Source organism: Macrotis lagotis, chromosome 7 (assembly GCF_037893015.1).
Source record: "Macrotis lagotis isolate mMagLag1 chromosome 7, bilby.v1.9.chrom.fasta, whole genome shotgun sequence".
NCBI classification, from domain to species: Eukaryota; Metazoa; Chordata; class Mammalia; order Peramelemorphia; family Peramelidae; genus Macrotis; species Macrotis lagotis.
In genome coordinates, this window is record NC_133664.1 from 70,718,681 (window position 1) to 70,744,947 (window position 26,267).

The 26,267-nt window shown below is 38.7% G+C and overlaps 1 protein-coding gene across 2 annotated transcripts in view; it reads right to left on the bottom strand.

Annotated features, from left to right (window-relative positions):
- The window catches only part of ARHGAP12 (Rho GTPase activating protein 12), a 131,407-nt gene extending 106,905 nt beyond the window's left edge, over window positions 1-24,502 (bottom strand). For both annotated transcript variants that reach the window (XM_074193106.1, XM_074193105.1), the window contains exons 1-2: window positions 24,421-24,502; window positions 8,312-9,035 (exon numbers count right to left, since the gene is read on the bottom strand). In XM_074193106.1, the coding sequence (XP_074049207.1) occupies window positions 8,312-8,968 (657 nt within the window). In that variant the 5' untranslated portion in view covers window positions 8,969-9,035; window positions 24,421-24,502. The remainder of the gene's footprint in view (window positions 1-8,311; window positions 9,036-24,420) is intronic.
- Window positions 24,503-26,267: the final 1,765 nt, after the last annotated feature.

A 26,267-nucleotide genomic window follows, 5' to 3' on the forward strand; every position in this document is an offset into this window, starting at 1 on the left:
TGGGGCGGCTAGGTGGTGTAGTGGATAAAGCACCGGCCTTGGAGTCAGGAGTACCTGGGTTCAAATCCGGTCTCAGGCACTTAATAATTACCTAGCTGTGTGGCCTTGGGCAAGCCACTTAACTCCATTTGCCTTACAAAAAAAAAAAAAAAAAGACAAAAAAATAATCCCAGCACAGTACTATTCAACAAATCAAGTCACCTAGAAGGTCCATCAGTATTAAAGGAGACTGATGAAATAAAAATTAATTCTTCAGAGAAAGAAAAAAATAGAGAATAAAAAAACAGAACCATCTGTTAGAAAAGCTAGTTTCCTAAATAAAAAAATCAAATTCTAAATAGACTTTTACAGTAATTCCATCAAAGATCTGGGGAAAGAGTAGGCTGTTGACAGTGAGTTAATTTCCCAAGTAAAAAGGAAAGGGAAACTTTTGAGTCAAGCCCTTGAGCAGAGTGGTAGGAATCTCCATAAAAAGAAATTCAGCAAAATGAAGAGACAAAAGCAGAATGTAGACTGATTAGAGTGAGGCTCTGAATTATATACCAACTGGAATCCCAACAATAAACTCATTTCAATTGTACATCTCAGAAAAGTGTTATTTTCTCAGTTTTCTAGATTGTACATTGAAGTCTAAACAATTTAAGTGATTAGGTTCAAGGTCATTGGGCTGGTTAAGTAACAGAGTCTATGCTAGAATGCAAGTCTTCTAAGTCCAGTATTATACCATGAAGTTTCTAAAACTAACTGTAATTCAGAAAAGTTGTAATTAAAAGTCAATCAAACTACTTCTTTATTAAAGAAGTAAAGTACTGTGGATACAGGGTACTGTTTAACACTGCTAGATAGACACTATTAGTTGACCTTGCTTAACTAATTTTCTTTGTTATAAAAAGAGGCTCTCTCAATGAAAAATATCAGAAAATGACTACATTCTAAATGATAGCAATAAAACTTTTCTAAAATAACTAAATATATTAGTTGTTGAAGCCTGATATTAAAATAATAGGCTCCAAGAAAATTTAGGAAAAATGTTATAAACTTAAATCTATCAATTACCAAAAAAAAAAATTCAATCAAATAGTGAACTCTTATCCTTCTATAACTACAAAAACATAAGATTGGTTAAAAAAAGTCTGCCTATGGCTTTGTCACCAATCTAGATGAAGATGGTGTTAAACATGGCAGTACAAAATCAAAAATGAGCCTTCAAAAGACCAAGAACAAAAAAAAAAAATCAGACTTTTTTTAGGGTGTTTTTTTTTTGCAAGGCAATGGGGTTAAGTGGCTTGCCCAAGGCCACACAGCTAGGTAATTATTAAGTGTCTGAGGCCCAATTTGAACTCAAGTACTCCTGACTCCAGGGCCAGTGCTCTATCCACTGCGCCACCTAGCTGCCTCCAAAAATCAGATTTACAGATTATCCCAAGTGACCAGCAGCTGTCCAGTCCCAGCAGAACTGAAAAAGAATCCTCTCTACAATGTACTTGACAAGTTGTCGGCCAGCATGTACTAATCCTGCTTTTACCTTCCAGGGCCAAGAAAAAATCTCATCTCTCTCTTCCCCAAGGCAACCTTTCAACTACAATGAAGACAGCTATGATTCCCCCAATCTTCTACTCCCAACTCTTCCCTTCAACAGGAATCATCCCCAATTCTTACAGTCTTCACACAGCCAAGAACTCCAAACCATTCCTTAATCCATGCTGCCCTCCTAAACTCTATCAAAGTCCCTTCTGAACTGCAGTTGTCCAGAACAAGAATGCTAATGTACACCTAGTATGATACCCGTTAGACATACTGATGTGTAAACTGAGGGTATGGGTAAGCCAAAATCTTTTGAGTAGTTACAGATCTCTTCCTAGATGCTCTGCAGTATTTTGGGACTTGATCCAATCAGTAGAACACCATACACAAAGAAGGTCATATGAAGAGCCTTACCAATCACAGGGAATTCCTCTCTTTAAATTAAATTCAACTCTAGCCTTCCCATAGCATATTGGCAAACACCTTTTGTAAATTAATGTTTTAGTCCTTACCTAAAGTGTATGATCAGGAGGCTTTTGAACAGTTTTTTCTGGTCTTTGATCTTTCAAGAAATCTTGAATGATCTTGAACTAGGAATGAGGGATACTTCAGCCTTTAATGCAGTATTTTATGCTACCAAATTAAATATTTTTTTAACATCAACAAACAATAAACAGAGTGAGACTGTATTATTTTCTACAAAGAATATCACTACAACTTTAGGGCCTAAAATCACATTAGCTTTAAAAGCTACCACATTACACTGCTGACTCCTTTTGAGTTTAAATCTAATAATACTTTCAGATCTTTTTCAGATGAACTTACTGTTTCCACCATCATGTACTTGCAAAGTTAAATTTCTGAATCTAAGTCAAAGTTTTTATACTACTTCTATTTCTTATTCAATTTAGAACAATATTCTGGTCTGTTTTCAGATACCTATCATTCACTATATTGGCTATCCCTCCCAGTTTTGTAACAACTGCAAATTAGATAAACATGCCATGTATATATATTTATCCAAATCACTGATAAATATGAAAGGATTCAAATTTTGAGGAGCAAGTACTGACTACCATATTCAGCAATAATGCCAAAGCTTGCCTACATCTGATCTAAATCACTGCCTTCCAACCCTCATTCAGATCAAATTGATGTCAGAGTAAACCAAGCTTTCCCCAATGCTCTGAATTCTGTCCTTCATGAACTTTTTTCTTCTAGAGTCACTTCTGCAGTACACAGCCCACTTTTTCTATTTTAAGCTCATTCCTTTAAAAGGAATGCTTATTTGAAGTCCAAAAGAAATTTGGAATTTTAAATGTGAACACCTCTACTAAAGAAACAGAACTTCCATTTGTTGGATTCCTTTTTTCTCCTCTCTCCACCATGATAAAAGTTAATTCTTCTTAATAAACTATCCTTTCTGATTTTTCCCAGTCCTCTCCACCAATAGTCTTCCACTTTCCTATATAGGGTCTACAGCTGAAAAACAGAATCACAGAATACCAGAGCCAGAAATAACTTCAGAGGTTATCTACCTCTACCTTTTCAGATGAGGAAACTTAGGTTCAACAAGAGAAGTTGCTACATGACCAAGACCACAATCTAGCAGGCAGCCAAGTCAGGACATGAATCCAGGTCTTGTGACTTCCAGCAGCAGCATTCTTGCTATTAGTAATGTCAAAGTCAGTAATTTATACAGTAATTTTAATGAGGCATTTGTATTTTCAAATACTCTCTTAGCACTGTTTCTGACTCCCTCAATCTACTCTTTTTCTTACTTTAAGCAAATCAATAGCTTAACCTACATCTATAAACAACATTTCCTCTATAAATAAGCATTAGAACATTTATAAAATTAAGCTAGAAATAAATGAGTTAGAAATCAACAAACTCTTAACCCAAGAACATTTGATGAAGTTATCAGATAGCTTTCACATGTTAGAACAGATATTTATATATGAAATAAAACTAATGACAATAATCAAGCAGTGTTTTTGTAGCAATTTTATATTTTCACACTTCTATTCTAAGCCTTAGCTAATCTTACCAAAGCAAGAATTGAAAAGATTCCTTAAAATCTTTCATAGAGATTTACTTTACTGTAACCTCTTATCTGAGATGGAAATTTTGCTCTACAGCTAGCAAGCCAAACTCAAGAGATGAAGACAGCACATTTCTACAGCACAAGAGGAAAACTTTACAGGATGCCAGTTTTATATATTAATTAAATATAATTAATTTATATGTTAACTAATAAAATACATAATTTAATTTCCATATTAGTTTATATAATATAATTAAATTAATTACAAAAAGATATCAATCTCCTATTATCAAACAAAAACAGTCCTTGAGAAGTTCAAAATTTTATTTTGAAAAACTTTAGCCATTTTAGGTATATTAATAAAAAGGAAAATTTGAAATAATCCGTGACACAAATACAGAAATAATATTTTGTCATATTTTTATTACCTAGATTAATATTGACATGGCTGGAGTTTCTCTAAAAAGAAGTAGATAATTTAATCAACTTCTTGCTAGGATTGTAGATTTGAAAACTAATTTACAACAGCCTCAACTAGGTGAAAGTCTTCAAATTATTATTGTAACAGAGTGAGAGAGAGGAACAGCTAATAAGATGGCAATGAAGCTAAAATAAGGTGAAAATATAAAAGGATCAAATAAAAATTATTTTAATATTGCTTAAACAAAATTAATAAAACATTATTTCCCAAACCAAGCAAATATATTTTTGTTCATTTTATATTTTAAGTAAGTGGCAATTGTGAAATATATATATATATATATATATATATATATGTATCTGTACATGGTGCACAAAAATAGATTCTCTGAGGAAAAGATGTTTAGCAGTACCTTTCTCTCTAAAATACTATATGCAAAATTAGGTGCAATATAGATTAAAAACTTCTATAACAAACTTTCCCCCAATGTGATTAGAGGTCTAATTCCCTCTATTTTGCTCTAAAATTTAGCCAATTCCCATATCCCCCCCCCAATAAGATGTCTATTTCTCTCAGATGTCCTTCATTCTTCAGATTAGGATTTATGAGTTCTCTCATGATATTTCAAACTCAACAATGTTTGAAGGCCAAATTAAATTACTTTAATAGTCATTCTGAATTGAAAGCATCTTCTACACCAACATCGAACAGATTGATTTTTCAAAACAAAAAGGTAAACATATCAAATTAAATCTATTGCTTCTCTTATTGCTACCAAGATGAGCAAATTCTTACCTAGGAGGAAAAACAGAAGAAACATTCTTGATGAAGTTTTCATTGTAAGGTCATTAAATTGATCAATTTTCCCTAATGCTACTTAACTGAATTTTTCCACTTGTAAAAGGGAGATTTCTAAAAACCTTAAGAAAGTTTAACTTCAAGTAAGATGATTAAAATTAAAGCATAAATTTATGTACAAATTTTAACTTTTAAACCTTTCAATAAGCTTCTAAGGAACTAAGGAATTATAACAAAGTAGCAAATATATGCATGAGTTACCTTAAACAGAATTTATTAATTCTAAAAAGTTTAAGTATTCAGTCTCTCAAGTGAAAGACATAGATAAAAATGAAATAATTCCATGAAAATAGTAAAAATTCTACCTACAAGCTTATAATATCAAATTAAACATCTGACTTCATTCTCATAACACAAAATATTGTGCTAAAAACAATTGGTTTTTCCAAATTCCTAACTTCATAGAATATTGCAAATTCAAAAAATTCAATGCATTTACTAAACTCCAACATCACAAGTTGTTTTTAAAAATCAGAAATAAAAATAAAATATAACATCTAAGATGCATTACAGAGTTTCAAAAAAATCAGGAATTATGGTACAATATCTTTAAAACAAATTATGTCAGAAAACGAAATAAGGACCTGGGATTCTTACAGAATGAGAATCTTAGATTTAAGAGTTTTAGAGATTATTGAATCCAAAACTCTAACCAAGTTATGAATTCTCCCTACAACATTCAACAACATTCAAATTTAATATGTATAAAGCATTTATGATATTCAATATGTAGCTGGACAGACAACTCACACATAAAAATTAAGATTCTTTATGTGGATAATGAATTGGTCCCAAAATTGAAATTGAAAAGAGCAGACTGGAATGTATCTAAGGAATTATACAATTACTTCAATAACCCCAAGCCTTACTATCCCTGAAACAAAAGCTCATCTTTAACATTAATATCTTCTACAGTGACTGCAGGGTGCAGTGGAGAGAGCCAATCTCAAAATTCAAAAAGACCTGGGTTCACGTTCCATCTCTGATACATTCTAGCTATGTGACCCCAGATGAGTCACTCAACCTCTTAATGCTCTAGACAACTAAAAAGGAATGACTGTTGGAGCTAAATTCTAAAACAGTGGGGAGACATTGTGATCAAGGGACAAGGTTACAGAAATTCAGTTGAGAGCGAGAGCGAGAGCAAGAGTGAGAGCGAGAGCGAGAGCGAGAGCAAGAGCACTCTTTGCTGAAGAGGCTAAATAAAAAGTGTTAAAGACTACAGGAAGGGTAAAGAAGTTCATCTCAACCTCGATTTCGGTGATGAAAGAAATCAATTCATCTATATATCTATATCTATATCTATCTATCTATCTATCTATCTATATATATATATATACTCACATAAGCTGAACCATAGACAAACATATATACATATACATATGTTTATGTGTATTTCCTCCCTCGGGGAAGGGGACAAGAGACAGTTAATCAGGTAGATTATACAGGTTGTTGAGCAGCAACCTGGGTTCCCAGTCACCATAGAGTTGTAGTGGATAAAGTATTTTAATTTTTGCCTTCATTCAACCCAGAGAGGGCCATAATCAAATTTTGAGGACCATACAGAAATAATCACACTATAGTAAAAATCAAGAAGACCAAGAATTCTAGGACAATAGCTAGAAAAGCATTAAAATGGCAGACCTGTTCAATATAGGATATGGAGGCAAGGGAAGTCAGACTGATGAGTAATAATGGGCTGGGGACAAAAGGTCATGAGGAAGATAAAGAGTAAAATTAAGAGTAAGGGAGATGGAGGAAGGATAGAAGAGTTTAATTTTAAAACCTCAAGTCTTAGGAGATGATGGAATCTGCAATGTTGTATAGATATAGTAAGATGGGGAAGGAAGTCATTGGACTAAAGAATGCAGAACTGTAAAGGTAAATTATTAGAAAGTTTATAAGTATAAATATAAAAGTCCCTGACCCTAACAAAAGGAGATGATACGAAAAACAAGGCCATGAGATAGATGTTATTAGTCACAGAGAAGGGCAATTCTATACCTTGGAGGGCCACAGGTAAAGGGTGGAATAAACACAATGTATGAATGGACTCTGAACTTTTGTCAGGGGAAGCCAATTTGTATAAGCATTAAGTGTGAATTCAGCCCTGAATGGGCAAGTTGGGGAACTGAAAACAGAGTGAGAAGGCATACACCATCTGACAAGTTCACCAGGAGGCCACAACCTCCACCCACATAGACTGAGGGAAAGACTGGTAAATAGCATCTTAGTAAGGAAAGTTGACATGACTATTTTTTGTAACTAACCTGTTCCAAAATTAAACAAAAGGCAATTTCCAAGATCATTATTTTTCTAATTTTTTCCCAATCCAAAATGGCATAAGAAAATTAAATGTTTAGAATGAACATAATAAAATCATACTAAAGAGACCACTTGCAATCCAAACTCTATTGAGTTTTAACAGCTTGAGAGCCAGCCATGAGGTCAGTGGGACTGGGGCTCAGGGTTCATCTCTGACATATTCTGGCCATGTGTCTGTGGACAAAATCATCTCTCAGGTTCTAAGCAACTTCCTAGGACTAGAAGCAAACTATAAAGAAGGTAACAACTTGCACTGGGAGGTTCCTATGTCAATTAAACCATGAGTCTGGTTCCAATCATCTAACTTCAAGTTTTACAAACTTTTTACCCATCTTAAGCCTGACATTTATTATCCTCATTTTATACAACAACATAACAAAAATCAAATCAGTTTTAAAATTCAATTGTAATCATGGGATTAACTTGTCTAACCTCATATAAGTTTATTTTATGCACTCGTTTTTAAGTGTGTTCTGTGTCAGCTAAGTGACACTTTTTTCAAAAGTAAATTTTAAAAAATCTTATTTTTTAAACTGTCAGTATTAATTTTAATAAAGTATGTCTATTCTTTCAATTTGCTTAATGTACTCAGTGATATCATATGCCTATATACATATATATATATATATATATATATATATATATATATATATATATATATATCAATAGGCTGCTAAGTGTAGAAAGAACTAATGACAGGTTTAAGTTTGGGATAGATTAAAAAAGCACCAATCTGCAAAATGAGGTAACAACCCTAAGGAGCTCCATAATTAGCTAAACTCTACTTGAAATAATTCAAAATGACCTAAATTAGGAAGTCAAGTTGATTCTCCTGAAAAAGATACAAGACATAAACTAAGTAACTCCTTTCTATACAAGCAAAATGTTTTCATAAGATCCATGTTATCTAATAGTATCTAATGGCTATCCAACTCTTTTAGACACAAAGTTTATTTATCCACTTTTCTAGTTCTTAAGCCAGGGCACAATTCACATGTAGTCAAACAAATCAGGTGTAATTTCAAATTTGTCTTAATCTATTGATAGATATTTAAACAGAAATTTTTTTGCAAATAAAATAATAACCATTTTGAGAAGCAAGGATATTGCTTCATCAGTTGTGATTTCAAGCTTACCCGTATCTGTTCAGTAGAACTACTGCTCAGCTCATCACCAGATTCAGAATCTTGATGAATTCTTTCTGAACCTTCACCAGCCAAATCACAGAACTGTTCATGAGAAAAGCTGGTTTTCTCTATGTCAATGAACTCTGTACCTGGAAAATGACCAAACAAGTGTGTCCTGCTCTGGCTGGAAACCTTAGGAGATTGTGAGTCACTGTTAAATTTTCCATTGTTGGGGGCAAGATCTAGGCTTAGACTGATAGTCTGACCAGGGTTACCATTTGGTCCAAAATTCTGATTAGCATCACGAACCAGACCCGGTACTTGAATAGATGACTTCCCAAAACTTGAAAGCTCGGGTGATTTATTCACATTTTCTGTGGATCTCTGAATCATTTTTGTGGAATTATTCAGTAGTCCAACTGCAGGTTTAACAGGTGGCATTAGGGCTTTGCGACCCACTTCCTTAACATACTGTGCTGGAACATAAAAGGCCTTGGAATTCTCATCTGGTTTGACTTGCCACCAGTCATCATTTGTCTTTTTCACCAAGATATATCGCTCTCCTTGTTTTATAGCAATTTTTTTGTCCTTTGCTTCATATTCATAATCATACTCCACTTCAATATATACTTGTCCTGGAATGGTCCTCCCGCCTCTGTCTGCCATTTTTCTTCAATATCATTCACCTCTCCAAAAAAAAGGCACACATGACTTCTGGAGGTCTGGAGAAAGGCTATTTTTGTTTTAAAAGAAAAGAGGGAGGAAAAAAGTTAATATAGTCTGGAAAATACACAAGCATATCATAACTTAAACTACTTAATGAATGATGCATATTTATCTCAAATTACAGAAATGTAAGAAGTTAAATATATATGTACATGTAAAACATAAATATATATTACACCCTAGAACAAGATGAAATGATACTTTCAAACTACATTTAACAGCTATGTACACTTAGAGGTTCTTCACTTTTTTTGTGTCATAGACCCATTTGGAAATTGATGACTTCTATGGTTTCCTTCTCACATTAATGTTTTAAAAAATAAGATTTCAAAGGAAATCAATTACACTGAAGTAGCTAACAAAATCTTTTTTAAAAAGCAGTTCACAAACCCCAGGTTAAGAATTCCTGCAGGGGGCAGCTAGGTGGCACAGTGAATAAAGCACTGGTTCTGGAGTCAGGAGGACCTGAGTTCAAATCCAACTTCAGACACTTAATAATTACCTAGCTGTGTGACCTTGGGCAAGTCACTTAATACTACTGCCTTACAAAAACAAACAAAAAAAAAAATACCAAAAAACTCCTGCAGGAGAGTATTATGTCTATGACCATTTCAAAATTCTTCCAATATAATCATGGAAATGAAAGGATGGAGAAGGGATTTGGGATTATAATCAATCAAGCCCCAAATTCTAAAGTCAGAATATAGTCTCCATGTCCTTGGACATTTGAAATTCACTGCTGCATTCTTTCCAAGAAAAATGAGGGCATGTTTGCCTTTTGAAAGAACTATTCCCTATGGACTACACACATGTTAAAGCTTCTCACTTTAACTAAGTAAAGATCAACATAATCATTAAAAGAGGGAAAAGAAGAAAACTGTCCAGCTTGCTTAGTTGTCTCTCTCTGGAGGACTCAATAAACCTTTGTGAACCTAAAAAAATAAAATAAAATAAAATAAACCTTTTTGCATATTTATATTCAAAATAAAAACCCAGCCAATGAAAAGTTGATTTCTGCTAGAAAACAGTAAGAATATTACTTGTTGGCTCTACTATTAAACTGGCATAAGAAATCTAATATTCGTTCTTCTTGCCATACTAGTTCTAATATATTAGTGCTAATTTATTAAGTGCTAAAATAAAATATTCAGACACACTGCTTAGAGAATGCTATCACTGTAAATCTTTGAGACAATCCGAAACTATAATACTAGAATTCTGATTGTTCAAGAGTTTCAAGAACTCCTCAAAGAAACCCAGCAGCCCTAGAAAACCTTCTTCTAGTATGATGGGGGGGGGGGGGGGACACAAATGACCTCTTTGACTAGTTTAATCTGACTTTTCAAATTAAGTAGCTGTGATCAACTGCAGGTGTTCAGAGGTTGACATTTCTTGGGGTTAATACTTTCTATTCTGTCTCAAAATCTTATTTTGTAGTTTGAAAAGCACTTTGCACACAGCTCTTATATATAAAAATCCAAGATGTAATTTTAGGATTTAATAGTCATGCTTTGTTTAACAAAACCTGATTTTAAATTGACAATATTTTTAATGAATTATTCCTTCTCTTCAGTTGTTTCTTTACTATAAAATACAAAATAGAAACAGCAATGAGAGAAAAATTTTTAAAGTACAAAACAAAATAAAAACAAGAATGAGAAAAAAAATTTTAAATAAAACAACAAAAACACCTAAAAGCTATCCTGAGAGCAGCATAGTTCCAAGGACTTAAGACATCATCAATTACTTGTATTCCTAGGAATATTAAAGACTAGAATCAGACTTCTTGGATCCTCTGAAAGCCATAGAACAACTACAAGGATTCCTACAGCTTAAAACATAACTGGGGGGCAATTAGGTGATGCAATGGGTAGAGCACCAGCCTGAGGGTCAGTAGGATCTGAATCCAAATACAGTCTCATATACTTAATAATTGCTTAGCTGTGTGACCTTGGGAAAGTCACTTAACCCCATTTGCCTTAAAAAAACACAACTAGGGTATGTGAAACTTGAGATGGGAGGGTTTTCTGGAGTCAGAAGATGGCTAAATATTTTCAATGTGAACATCTACATTTCTGAAATTAGTCAATACTATAAATAAGTATTTGATTTATTATTTTGTTGGTCTAGATTTAAAAAAAATCTAAAGAAAATGTTAAAAATGAAAATTAAATTTAAAAGTGGGTCTTGAATACATTTTTGCCCTGAAGAGCTAACTGCTAAACATTTAGCAATACAACTGTGGTTGAGAAATATCCAAAGCCATCTGCATGAAAACCTTGTTGCTCAAGTTTGCATCAAGACATGTAGAATAAATATAACAGAACCAGAATGTTTCCTGGGTACTAAAATGAAAAGCCACTAATAACTTTCCACATTTTAATTATTTAAATATAATATCCCAGTATGTTTAGTACACACAGTGACATTCATTCTCCTAGGTAGGTTATTCTCTTCTATATTAAAAGGAGATCATATATCTGAGATGTAGCAAGACCTCTATCAGACTCTTATAAAACAAATATTAAATTACTGATAGGATTTCAAGTTTTATGGGCATTACCAATAGTTAAGGTTTATGTTCATATGATTCTAGGCATGCCACAACCCCTCTCAGTCTCAATGTTCTCATCTGTAAAGAAAGGATAATCCTTTTACTACCTACCTGATAGAATTGTTTCTTGGGAAGTCTTTTATAAACTGTAAAGTATGTAAATGTAAACTATTAATTGTAATAGTTGTAATAATATTGCTGCCAGTAATGCCAATTACCAATAATAAAGTAAATTCCAGAAGTCAAGATATAGTTCTAGAGATGATGCTTAAACTTAAAAACATGAATAATATTTAAGATAAATAAATTGAAAGGCATGGGGATTTTTAAAAGAACTTAGCTTTACAGGGAAAAAAAAGTACAATAAACCAGTTGGAACAGGCAAGACAGTAGAGAAAGAAATTTAAATGAAAAAGAAAAAATCAAGTTTAACATCTAAAACAGGAAAATGATTTCTCAAAGTAAACATGAGTTTTACTTTTCAAATCACCTATATGAACTGCACATTAGTTATTTATGCTCCATTTTCAACCCAGTCCTTATATAAACATAAAAAATCACTAAGACTTACCCAAAAACAAATTTTCCTATTTCATCACATTCACTTACCACCTCATTTAACCACTTGTAGCCAAATCATCTTTCTCAGCTAACATACAAAAAAGAAATGAAGTAACCCATATTTGTTGACTATTATGTCTAATAGTGATAAAAGCAATAAGATTTCAAGAACATTAGGACAACATTATTACTGTCCTTCAAGTATATGATCTTAACTATGAGACAGAAATGGGAAAAAACAATTTTTTAAACTGTTGAGAAAGTATGCCAAATTTTTCACAAACCCACAGAGTTTTAATCTAAAGTAATCACTAAGCATTCTATTAAGTTCTGAATCTGTAGAAGGGAATCTTGCGCTTTTCCAATAGGTGAAGCAGCCAACAGTATATGAACTTATGGTCCTAAAGTTTTTTCTGGCAAATTTCATTTACTGAATGTTGGCATTGGGTAAATAAATACTCATGAAGAAACCAAAATGAAGACATGTAACCTACCTCAAGATAAAGGCTAAAAACAAAATACAGCTCTTGACCTTGCATATTCATAGTCTTAATGAATTAATGGAATTTTTTTCCCATATTCATTCATAATGCTACATGCCTGTGACCATCCATCTATGCTCCTGAGTTCCTTTGTCAACCTCTCTACAATCCTGACTACACAGTTCCTCTCCTAGACCCCTAACTAGAATTGTTGTTCAGACACTTCTGTCATGTCCAACTCTGTGACCTCACTTGAGATTTTCTTGGTTTGCCATTTCCTCTCCAGCCCATTTTACAGATGAGGAAACTGAAGTAAACAGGATGAAGTGACTTGCTCAAGGTCACACAGCTAATGAGGATCTGAAGATGGATCTGAACTCAGGTAGATGAGTCTTCTTGGATCCAGACTAGTATGCTATCTTCCACACTACCCATCCCTCAATTGGTCTAGATAACAAATTTAAATGATACACACAAAAGAATTATATCTCTGGGTAACTTTCCTTAACTGGTGAATGAATAGATTTTTTCAAATGTTTATGATGAGCAATACAACATAACAAAAAAAAGTTTTGTCCTACAATTTTTCTTTATGTACCAACTTCAAGACCTAGGTCTCCCCCTTCAAAAAATTCTCTGAAATATACCAATAAAAGGCTATCAGGCCTGACAAAAAATTTCAAGTAGGTTTTTGTGTGAAGCAGCAATTTTCCTTTCTTCTTGAGTTCATTTATTAGTTGTTGCTAGCAACACATTAATTTTTTCCAACTAAGTTGTTGTAAGAGAAAACAATGTTCTAAGTAACAGAATGACAGAAACTTCAAGCTGGAAGGAAGCTTAAGTATCATCTAAGCCAAGCCCTTAATTATACAGAAAAAATTTTCTTCCCAAAGGTCAGTTAGCCCAAGGCAGCACCCGGGCCAGCCATCTCTTCATTTCCCACACAGCTGCACCCCTTTGGACCTCATCATACACCCCACATTGAGTATTGCACTAATACAATGGTCCAGCAACATAGCAGGCACCTCTAAAGTGCTTAGTCCTTTCCTTCTTCATCTTTAAAACAAACCATATGGTTTGGGGTTGGTTTGGGGCTGGTCTTTCCCCATCAAACAGCCTCTCCATGACTTGAGTCTAACATACAAAGGTCACAGTCCTTCCCTCATTCCAGAAAAAAATGATTTCAATTACAATGAAATTTTTAAATTGTAGAAACAAACTGCTCATGTAAGGGGATTTTATTTATATATGTATATATGTGTGTGTGTGTGTGTGTGTGTGTGTGTATGTATTACTCTAAATCAATTAATCAGCAAGTATTTATTTAGTATTTGCCATGTTCAAAACACAGAATAAACTCTGGGGAGATGAACAAAGTCAAAAGCTCCTGTCCTCATAGAGCTTACAAAACAAAGCCTATTTTGTCATAAAAAATGATGCTAGACATTGATTTCATTCTCCTGGAATGCTAGGGTGGAATCACCACATAAATAAGGAATGGGACAATTTGTAAAATGAGATTCTTTTTTTCTGTGCTAGTACTAACTAAATGATATTTATTTTTCTTGTTTCCAAAGTACTTACAAGACTGTTGGGAATTTGACAGTGATATTTTCATCCACACTTTACAGATGAGAAAACTGAGGCTTTTGAAAGGTTAAATGATTGATCTAAAGCCACATAACTAGTGTCAGATCAGGAATTTGAACCAAAATGTGCTGCATCATTTTCCATTCTGCTATGATACCTAAGATAGAGATCTTTCCCTCTCCAGATCCTCAGCACAGAACCACAGTGTCTCCAGGAACAGAGATTACCCATCATACCTGGCCTGTCTTCACCCTTCTATTTACATTTCAAAATTACTGCTAGGCTCTAGAAATGACTGATGTCCTCTATTCCATTACATGTCCTTCCTCCCTTCCTTACCACAGGTTTATAATGAGATTTGTATATTGGCTAAATCCATATTTCTTGACTTTTAGAATATTATACTCCAAGTTTCCCTCTTGTTCAAAGTGGATGCTGTCAGGTCCTGTATGATCCTGACTGTAGTAACTGGAAAGGTGACAACTAGCAGAGAAGTAAGTTCACATGGATCAGACTGTTCTTGAAGGCCACAAGACCAGCTCTAGGTCAGAGATGGGAACTGCCTCAAGCATATTGGTCTTTCAAACTCAGAACTTCCCTGTTAGGTTTCAATAAGTGTGCTTCCACTCTCTCCCACAGACACTATGTATAAATTAGTCGGAGGGCATGACCAGATTTATGTGAGCTACGAGGCTTTATTACTGCATCTGACATATATTGAGTAACTGTCTCATTATAATTATTCTTGCTTCTTGCCTTAACATTAAGCAAATGTCTTATATTTAAGAATTAATAGCACTTCCTACATACACCAAAATATTTATTATTCTTTTCATAGTAGGAAAGAATTGGAAACAAAGTAGCAGTCCTTCAAAAGAAGAAAGTTAAAGTATGGTAGATATATATAAAAGGAATATTACTATAAAAAGCAATTAATGATGAATACAGAAAATCATGAAAAAACATACGCACAATGTAAACAGAAAGAATGTAAATCATAAACCAATCAAAAATGAATGTTCCAAAAATACAAAGAATAATCATGACCTCAAAGAGGTAATATTAATCTATTTTCAAAATTCTTTTAAGTATATTGGTGAGTAGGAACAAGAGAATCATTGATACTAAGGCCTTAATTGCTTTAGAAGTTAGGTGATAGGGTCAGCTAGGTGGTGCAGTGGATAGACCACTGGCCCTGGAGTCAGGAAGATCTGAATTCAAATTTGACTTCAGACACTTATTAATTACCTACCTGGGTGACCTTGGGCAAGTCACTTAACCCCATTGTCTTGCAAAAAAAAAGTTAGATTAAAAAAAGTGAGGTGACAAAGTTCAAAAAAAAAAAAAAAGAATTAGATAAGAAGCAGAAGATAAAGCAAAGATGGCTACAGACAATGGGTTCCAAAATCTAAGACTAAGACATTTGGGTAGGAGCAAAAAAAAAAAAGTATCGAGAATGATTTTGGTTTTCTTAAGCAAGGACATCAAAAATTGCTTCTATCTGTTCTCATATGATCATAAATTTTTAGGAATAGGGGCTGGACTAGAGACATCATTTATATATTGAACTCCTGGATAAGGAAAGCTCTCTACCAGTTCAGGTCGACAATTTTTCTGTAATGTATAGTCTTAAAAGATCTGCCAGGACATTGAGAGGTGAAGTAACCTGCCCAGAGTTGCAAAGTCAGTACATATGAGCCAGTTTTTCCTGATCCTAAGGCCAGACACTATTCCATTTTGTTATACTGGTTCTTTAATTTTTTTTTAAAAAAAGACAATTTTTTATTAAATCAGATATATAAAATTGTAGCTTCTTGTTTTAGATTATGATTATGCTTGTTTTAGATTATGATTATGCTGAGCACTAGTTCTCTCACAGTCACAAATGTTCTCCAGTGGAATGACTAAATATTTTTCTCTCTAAGATCACATTTCCTTTCAATCTTCAAACATATTCCATACTCCCCACCAACTCCCATTCTCCCACCCACACTCATGTTCAAATCTCCCATACTCACAACTGTTAAAAGTCCAAATGCTATTATCATGTTTTGCAAAACAACTACCTAAAAGCATCTCTATTGGGGTCCCATCACCCTCAAAGCATTGCACACCTGCACTATTCACACAAAAAAGCTTCATTACTGGCACTCTGTTCTTGAAAGTAGTTTGTTAGCCTATTTACTGTGGGTTTACCTTTTATCATCAATCCTGTTAGTCAATACAGTATCTATTAAATGCTTACTCTGTGCCAAACTGAACTACACAAAGAAAGCCTTCAAAGAACTGCTTACATTCCAATAGGACATGCAACAAGAGACCAACTATGTATCTATGCGATACATACAAAGGAGATGCAGTAATTAGAAAAGAGAAACAGTTGAAGACATCCTGAGGCAGCAAGGTGGTAAAGTGGAGAAAGGGCTTAGTCTGGAGACAGGGAGACTCCTCTTAATGAGTTTAAATCTGTCTCAGGCTCTACCTAGCTGGGCGACCCTGGGCAAGTCATTTAACCCTGCTCACCTCAGTTTTATCATCTGCAAAGGAGAAAGAAATGGCAAACCACTACAGGATCTCTGCCAAGAAAACCCCAAATAGTGTCAAAAAGAATCAAATACAACTGAAAATGATGAACTACAATAATAAAAGGCCTCCTACAAAGGTAGGACTTGAGGTAGAAAAACTAAGAGTCAGAGATAAGGAGGGAGAGCATTTCAGCCATGAGGAAAAAAACCCAGAAAACTACAGAAAGTAAAGATACAGAGTGTAAGGAACAGCAAGTAGGCCAATATAAACTGTTATGTGGAGAGAAAGTGTTAGAAGACTAGAAATGTAGGAGGGGGTCAGGTTGCAAAGAGCTTTACTTGACAGATGACTTAATTTTTTACTCTGAAGACAATAGTGAATTAGGAACCTGGAATTTATTAACTAGAGAAGTGACACAGTCAGATCTGTGCTCTAAAAAATGACTCTTGGCAGCTGAGTGAAAAACGGAGGGGAGTAGAAAGTCTTGAGACAGAAATGTGATCAAAAGACTGATAAATAGCAATAGTACAGAGGAGGTGACAATCTAAACTTGAGTGGGGGGTCATATGAGTAGAGGTATCAGACTAAACAGAAGAATTGAGGGAGAGGGAGAGGAAGAAAGACTTGGGCTCCCAGCTTCTTGTATTTTCCTTTTCCCCATCCAAAGGACCAGAGGCCAAGGTAAGAATAAAAAGCATCTATGTGTGTAACATGATTGTATATATTAATCTCTATCAGATTATTTGCTATTTCATAGCAGAGGGAGGGAAATGAGAGAAAACTCGACAAAAATGAATTTTGAAAACTATCTTTACATATAATTGGAAAAATAAATAAATTTTAAGAAAAAAACAGTTAAGGGGATGGAAGGCAGAGAGGTTGAAGTAGAATGAAAACAGATTATGATCCAAAAAAAGGAATTTCAGAATTAATGAACAGAAATGAGGAATACCTGCAAGTAACAGCAACATGAAAGCTTGTCTAACTATGGCAGTCATTGGAATGGGTAAGTTGAGGAGTTGAGAAGCTAGGAAAGTTGAGGAAATAGCACTATGAATGCTGAAAACTCCTAGTATAAGCATGATAGGTGGAAGGAGAGAAAGCATGTGAGAGAGGCACTAAACTCATTGAGGAAAGATGGAACTAAAGTGTTCTAGAGATTGGCAGACAATAGCTACCAAGAGCTTGACTGGGTGATCAATGTGAATTGAATGAATATCAAAGGAGGAAAAGTTACTGAGATTGGTACAAGAGAAACTTGGAAGTGACAATAGAGAACAAAGACTTTCATTTCCAACATAAGCAGTGAGTCTGAGCATAAGAAAAAGTTCAAAAGACTGGTCAGTGAAAGCTGGATCATGGGGCAAGGCCAACTCTCAGTGAAGGTTGGAAGATGGTCACTAATGGATTTCTGGAGCTAAACTTTGCCCTCTCCCCCCACCTCCCATATATGTAACAACCAAACACTGACAAGCAGGTCAGCTTTGCAAATAACATATTGAATTTATTATATGCATTTTTTAAAGCTAGCTATACATAATAAAAAGTCCCATTTTCACATATAATTCTCTTTTATCTGTTTTACTTCATATATGGAAATGTCTTTTTGTGGTCATTAAATTCAGAACAAAGAAAATTAAATGAAAGAAAAGGAGGGAAGGAAGGAAAGTAGGCAGGCAGCAAGGAAAGAAGGAAGGAAGGAGGAAAGGAAGACCTTGGGTTGCGCCATGAAGGAACAAGATGTTCTAGAAGCCAGGACAATATTTTGTCTCTTTGCATACCCCCAGTGCTTAGCACCATGTCAACATATAGCAGGCACTTAATAAAAGCTTATTGGCTGATTGATAAGAACCAGAGGTGAAGAATGATGGCAGTCCAGGCATGGCATTAAGATATAAGACATACTATGGAATGTTCTATACAGGGAACACCCAAGTAGGGCAGCTTGGGAGAAACAAAGAATGTGTGAGGAGTCATGTGAAATCAGTCTGGATGAAAAAGTCAGAGTCAAGTTGTGAAGGCTTTCAATGCCAAACTGAGGATTCTGCAATGTAACCTCCAGACAAGAAACACTGAAGCTGGAAGTGGTATGGTCAGACCAAATTCTGGGTGAAGAAGGAACTGAAGAGGCAGCTAGGTAGCACAGTGAATAGAGCAACCACCCTGGAGTCAGGAGGACCTGAGTTCAAATCTGTTCTCAGACACTTAATAATTACCTAGCTGTGACCTTGGGCAAGTCACTTAACCCCATTTGCCTTGCAAAAATTAAAAAAAAACACGGGGGGGGGGGGGGGGGGGGGAAGGGACTGGAGATCCCAGAGTCTAAAAACAGGAGACTAAGGAGAAGATCAACTGACTAGTCTAGGAAGAAATAAAGAAGGGTTAAACCAGACTGATAGCCAAGTGGAGAGAAAGACAAATCAAAGAGATATACCATAGGACCAACAACAAGATGTTGGCATACTGATCTACAGTCATCATATTACAGACACTCAAATAGTAAGTTAATCTCCATGACTCAGAAAACAGGTAAAAGATAACTTTTAAAAAAAAATATCCTTTAAACATTAAACCTTCTACACTCAATCAATTATTCTTCCAAATTTACCTATTTTTGTCAAAGGTACAACTAGTAAACCAGATTTTCAACCTAAGAGTCATTCTTGACTTTCCTCTTCTCCTTCAGGTCCAATATCCAATTAGCCAATTCCCCAGCATCTTTTATCTTGTCCCCTTCTCTCTACCCACATTGTCAGTACCCAAATTCAGTCCTCATCTGCTCTCTTATAGACTTGCAACAGTTTCTAATTGGTCTCTGTTTTCAGTCTCTCCCCTTTCCAATTCTTTCTCCACAGAATTACCAAATTAGCATTCCTATAACACAAGTCAGATTATGCCAACTGATTTAAAACAAGTAAAATCTATTATTTATCCAGAAGAATGTCCTCCAAGATCTTTATTTTTGAATCCTGCATTCTGAGATCAGAGCGTTTATATTCTGTTAAGATAATACAAGGGATCATATAAATTCATGTAAGCATGCATGTTTACTTAAGAAACACCAAACTGAACTCTTATCTTTCCCCTCAAGTCCTTCCCTTTTCCTCATTTTCCTATTATTGCCATCCTACCATTCTCCTGATCATCCAGGCTCACAATCCAGCTCTGATCTCTCAACTCCTTTTCTCACTAAAGCCTGTTCATTCTAATTTCATATACATTATTTCTGTAACTGCTCTCTTCTGGCACTGCCAGCACCTTGGAGAAGACCCTCATCACCTCACTCACTCTGCACTGTTGCCATAGTCTTCTAGCTGTATAACCCTGGCAAAATACTTTCTCTCAACCTGTTTCTTCATCTGTAAAATGGGGATTATATTAGCCCCTAATTCCCAGGCTTGTTGTGAGGATCAAACAGTGCCCAGAATGTACTAAGCACTATATAAATTGTCTCCCCACCCCAGTCCATTCTCACCTCAACTATCAAACTGATCTTCCTAAAGCATAAGTCTGACCACTATTCAATCATCTCAAATGGCTGCCCATCAACCACTTCCAGCATCACACATAAAAGCTGGCATTCAGAGACCTTCATCATCTGGCCCCCTACTTTTCCAGTCTTCTTACTCCACCCTCTGACCACAGACTCTGGGATCAAGGGACAATGCACTCTTTGAAGTTCTTCCAGATGACACTCTAACTCACAACTCCATCCCTACATCAGGGATGCTCTCCTTCCTCAAATCTACTTGCTGGATTCATTCAAGTCACGATCAAGAGCATGCCTTCTACAAAAGGAGTCTTTCTGAGCCAGCTTAATCTTATTGTCTTCCTCTCTTGATTATGGTACAATTTATCCTTTCTTGTTTTTTGTTTGTACATGGGTGTTTGCATTTGTCTCCTTGTTATAGACTATGAGTTCGTTGAGAGCAGAGACTGTTGTGTGCCTTTCTTTGGCAAATAGTTAGGAGATGATGTTGGGCATTTGTTGATATCCTTTATAATCAAAGAGGACCAAACTTACACCATGATGCTGGGATTAATGTACAGTCTGTCCAACTGTGAATGATCAGACCGATATGAAATGGGGAGGTTATACCAGAGGCCAGTAGGGAGGACCTGTATATTGGGCATTATAATGACCTGTCAGCTTGGAAGTCACTGACAGTTATCACCACATATGATCTGTCAGGATCTGCCAATATGCCAGGGAGAGGGAGAGAGGGAGGGTGAGGTGTGGGTGTGTTCAGAAGTTCTGCTTCCTTTCTCCTCATATAGCCAAAGAACACTTCTGCCTGTGTATCCCTTCTGTTTTCTGAAACTTATCACTATATATGGTTCTGTTTGCCCAGGCTTAAGGAAGATTCTGTGATTCTTTATGCTTAGTCTCTACTGAATTGAAAGTTTGTTAAAACTTTGCCATATTAAATAATTTAATACAAAATACAAAATAAACTAGATAAAAGTGAACAAACACTTGTAACAGAAAATAAACTGTGCTGGTCTAAGTACCAAGGACCCATAATACCATGAAAAAGACAGAAGACCTGCTGTTCTAACACTTAACTATGTCACCCCTAGCAACTCATATTTTGAACTTCTTTCCATATGTGTAAAATAAGACATGAAATCTATAGTATTATATAAATTATCATTATCCATAAAGGTTATTGAAATTAGTCATCTGATATACTTTATACTGAAGGTCTCAGATGTCTCAATGAAAAGTTAAAAGGTTAATTTATTGCTGGAGCCCAATGCAGTAGCACAGAATTGTGTTGTGCCTACTACTATACTGGCGAAACTTGAGGCTAGTGGATAGCTAAAGTTGAATTCTGAGCTTCAGGAGGGAAAAAAAATCAATCACTAAATTCAGCACCAATATAAGTGAGCCTTTTAGAGCAGAGTTCACAAAGAGAAAAAAAGTTGAGTAGGTCAAAGCTTCCAAGCCAATCTGTTCTGGAATGTCCAGCCTGGGGTAAAGAGACCCAGTCTCAAAATAATTAAATGAATGGCTATATGAATAATTACTAGACTTATCACTGATTCAAGGAAGTACCTCCACCCCTTCTTTGCAGAAGAGAGGGAAATTACGGACATAGAAAACATCAGGCTACAGCAGTCTCCACCTCAAGGGGTTGTGGGAAAGAGCTCAGAAAATAAAACTTAAAAACTTCTAACCTATTAAAAAAAATGTCAGACTTGTGTTGATTAACCTTACTGAACCATTTTTCCCTTTTTATTATTTATTATAAAGAAAGGCTCTCAGGAATAGTGGAGAGGAATATATTAGGAAATTAAGTGATATAAAAATGAAACAAAAACTTCTTTTAATGGAAGATTAAATTATGTTCATGAAAATCTGAGAAAGTAGTGAGGTTAACACATTTTTGAAGCTTTTTTTTATAAAATGATTTTTAAAAGACTGAATGCTTAAGGATAACATTGCTATTCCAAAAAATAACTTATAAAAAATTGTTCATTCCCCAATGGTACATGAAACATTAATGTTGGATTTGAAGAAAATCACAATAAAGGCTCAGCTAGTCAGGTTTCTATTTCAGATTTGAAAGTAGCCAGAAAAGGGGGGGGGGGGTGAGGGGAAGCAATGAGACCCCCTCCCCCAAGCAAATAGGATATTGAAAAATGTCAAAGACTAGAAGATTATACCTGTTCAACATGTTGTATTCCATCATTTAGTCAGATTATCCAGAAATAAGTGATTTGATGATTTTCTATAAAAACATAATTTGGGATTTTGTTTGTTTTGCAAAAAAAGTCAAAAATCCTGTCTAAACCTGTTTCTTGACTACAGGAAACAAGAGTGACAAGGAAACAAAGCAGAAAGAAGGGGTAAAAGAAATCAGTGGCATTCAACAATGCTTTGCAGCTTATGGGTGCAGCGGGGCAACAATTGGAAGAGATGCCCGGGCCAGTAAAGGGCAGACTGTCTGAGAGCAGGATAAGTGGCAACAATGACAAACAGCCATGCAGGGATGAGGTGGCAGCGGCGACAGACAATGGAGGGACCGGGCACAAATGCTGGCACAAGTGGCAAGAGTATACTAAAAATGACGAGCAAAGAACAGTAAAGTATAATGGGAAAGATCTAGAATAGTAGAGACCAGCAAGAATGACCAGAGTATAGTGGAGAGAGACTGACAGCAAAAAAAAAAAAGAGAGGCCTGAGAATCTTGGGGCAGGGGAGAGGTCATGCAGAGCTTCATCTACTGAACCTCAGGCTCGGGTTTTATTTGTAATAAGGACACGAGGACCCTAAGAAAGTGGATATCTGGGTTTTTCACCCTGTATTAATGCTCCCGTTTTCTTATCCCCTCCAAAAACTAAATTTAATCGTAGGATTAAAGATACCGCGCCGGCTTCCAAAAAGCAATTTACGGCGACAAATATCAGGTCCCGACAATGTGTTCCCCGCCGCCTCAGCCCAGAGCCGAGCCGCGCCGCCCAAGAGCGGCCTCAGCGCGCTCCGGCCCGGCTTGCGGGACGCGCAAAGCTTTTCACTCACGCGAACGCACTCCGCGGGGTCAGGGCAGGGGACCGGGGCGGGGCCCCCCCCGCTTCGCGCCGGATCCGAACTCGGGTCTCCCGGGCTCTGCCCGACCTTCCACCACTAGCACCACACTCCTAACAGCTGTCTATCACCATTTACACGGGCATGTACACAGGCATGTAAATAAGCAGGGAGGTCAACAAAAATGTCCGCGTTCCTCCGCGCCAAGCCGGCCTCCTGCCCCCGCGCCCCCGCGCCTTCTCCTGCGCCGGGGACCGAGGCGGGGCCGGGCCGGAGCCCCCGGGCCCGCTTCTGCCCCGATGTAAAGTTCCTGCGGCGCCCGCGGGGGCAGGGGGCAGGAGCGGGCGTGGGGCAGGGGGCAGGGGCAGGGCGCGCGGCCAGGCCGCGGTTCGCAGGAACTTGGGCCCCGGGCAGGAGCGGGCGCGGGGCAGGAGCGGGTGCGGGGCAGGAGCGGCGCGGGGCAGGAGCGGGCCCGGGACGGGAGCGGGCGCGGGGCAGGCGCGGCCCGGGACAGGAGCGGGCTCGGGGCGGGCGCGGGGTAAGAGCGGGCGCGGGACAGGAGCGGGCGCGGGGTAAGAGCGGGCTCGGGGCGGGCGCGGGACAGGAGCGGGCCCCGGGCAGGAGCGGGCGCGGGGCCCCGGGCAGGAGCGGGGCCCCGAGCAGGAGCGGGCGCGGGGCCCCGGGCAGGAACGGGCCCGGGACAGGGGCGGGCTCGGGGCGGGCGCGGGGCCCGGGCCGGCCCAGGTGAGCCCGCGGCGGGCAGCCCTAGGGCCAGGGGCCGGGCCAGGCGGCCCACCTGCTGGGGGGGTCGGGCCGGCGGGCCCCCCTCGGACCCCCGGGCGGCGGGGCGGGCCGCGCGCTCACACGCGGCGCACGTCCTCGCACACTCGCACCCTCGCACGCTCGCACCCTGGCACACTCGCACCCTCGCACCCTGGCACGCTCGCACGCTCGCACCCTGGCACACTCACGCACACTCACCCTCCCGGGGGCGCGGCGGGCGCTGCCCTCCCTCACACAGGAAGTCGGGAGCCCGGGGGGAGGGGAGGGGAGCGCCGTCCCCGCCCGGGGCCATTTAAACCCCGCGGGCCCCCGAGCGGACGCCCCCCGGCCCGCGCCCCCGCCCCGCGCCCCTGCGGCTCCTTACCCGCGGCGGCGGCGGGCACGGTGTGCGGCGGCGGCGGAGCCCGGCCGCGGCCCCGGCTCGGCTCGCAGGGAGGGGGAGGTCCAGGGCGCGCCGCGAGCGCGCGCCGACGCGGGGGCGGGGCGGGGGCGGGGCCGGCGCGCGCGCGGGGGCGGGAGAGGGGAAGTGGAGGGCGGCGTCACGTGAGCCCGCCCGCGGGGCCCGGGGGCGGGGGGCGGGGCCCGGAGGCCGCGGCCGCCTCGTGCCCTCCGCGGGGGCGGGGCCCGGCGGGGCGGGGTCCGGAATGTGCGAGCCCAGCCCTGGGGGGAGGGGCGGCGGGAAGCCGCGGGCACGCGCACGCGCACGCGCCGCCGCCCCGTGGGCAGCCACGACGGGCCCGGGCTCACGGCGCGAGGGCACACCCGGGCGCCGGGGCGGGCGCGGATGCCAGGGGAGGGGGAGGGGAGGGAAGCGCCGGGCCGGACCCGGGGCCGGCCGCCGGAGCCCCCCGGGGCCGCTTCCAGCTTCGGCCGCATGGGTGAGGGAGACGGGGAGAAGAAGCAAGGAAAAAGGAGAAAACAAACCAGAAAGAGACGGGGGGAAAGAGGCGCCGGGACCAAGAGGGCGAGGGGGCTGGGGAAGGGCTTCCTGGAGAGGCCGGCCCAGTTGGAATTCCAGAGAAGCCAGACGATGGAGCGGAGGGGAGATCGCCCCAAAAGTCTTCGTGCCCCTTTCAGCTATGTGTTTTAAGCAAAGATGCCACCCACCTGGGCACAATACACATGGAGAACACTGAAGGGCACTTACATAGAATGCCCCAAGATGATGGCCTTGGTGAATCTGGGAGTCCTTCGGTGATAAGCCAAGTAGAGAGTCTCCCGACTACGGTTCCCAGTCTGTTAAACTAGGGGAATTGGTTTCAAACCTTGACCAAACGAATGACCCATCGGGGTTCTGCCTGTCTGTCCTTCAACCTTCATTGTTCTTGAAAGTAATAAATGAACCGGGCCTTGGAAGTATAAAAAGAAATAATAGCTACACTTGTCCTGCCCCACGATAGGTTCCAAGTATCGCAATAGTCAAAGAATTTCAGATTTCATCAGTATTACCGCTATTAATGGCAGAATGGGGAATCTTCCCTTTTTATTATTCAGTTTGGAAAAGGATATTGCTAATTATCTTCTTTGGGGTCTACTGTTTTTAGAAAAATTCTTAGAGTAGCCCACCTGGCAATAGCCTAGCTCCGCTACTTTTCCGGCAAGAGACTGAAGTTCATCACTAGAACCATGCCAGATTGGTATAGTGGAAACTATCCCAGACTTGGAGTAAGTTTCTACCCATCTGTGTGACTTGAAGCAAGCCATCTCTGAGCTCCAATTCTCTCACCTACAAAATAAAGGAGGGGATTGAATGGGTTCTGAGATCCTTTCCACCACCATCTAATCAACTTCATCGGATATGTCCACAATCTGGGCTCCTCTGGTCACATTCTTCAAGAACCTAAAGTGGCAACAAGACATTCAGAGGCAGAGTACAGACACCAACCATTCATTGAAATGTGATGAGCTGTTGTTTGAAGCATTTTTTGGTATTAAGAAAAGCATCAATCCAGACATGCATATACCAGGCAATATGAATACAGTAGCTTCATCTCTTATCATTGTACCCATTCACTTGCTTCTACCCTTTCTCCCTATTTTCTTTCAATAACTCTCCTGCTTTGTTTGTTTCTTTTTTTTTAGTGATGTTGCTTAGCAGACAAAACAAAACTGCTTTATTCTTCCATTTTCTTTATCTACTTTCCTTAGGATTTACTCAGAAAGCTCTCCTTTTTTTTTTTTTTTTTTTTTTTTTAGGTTTTTGCAAGGCAA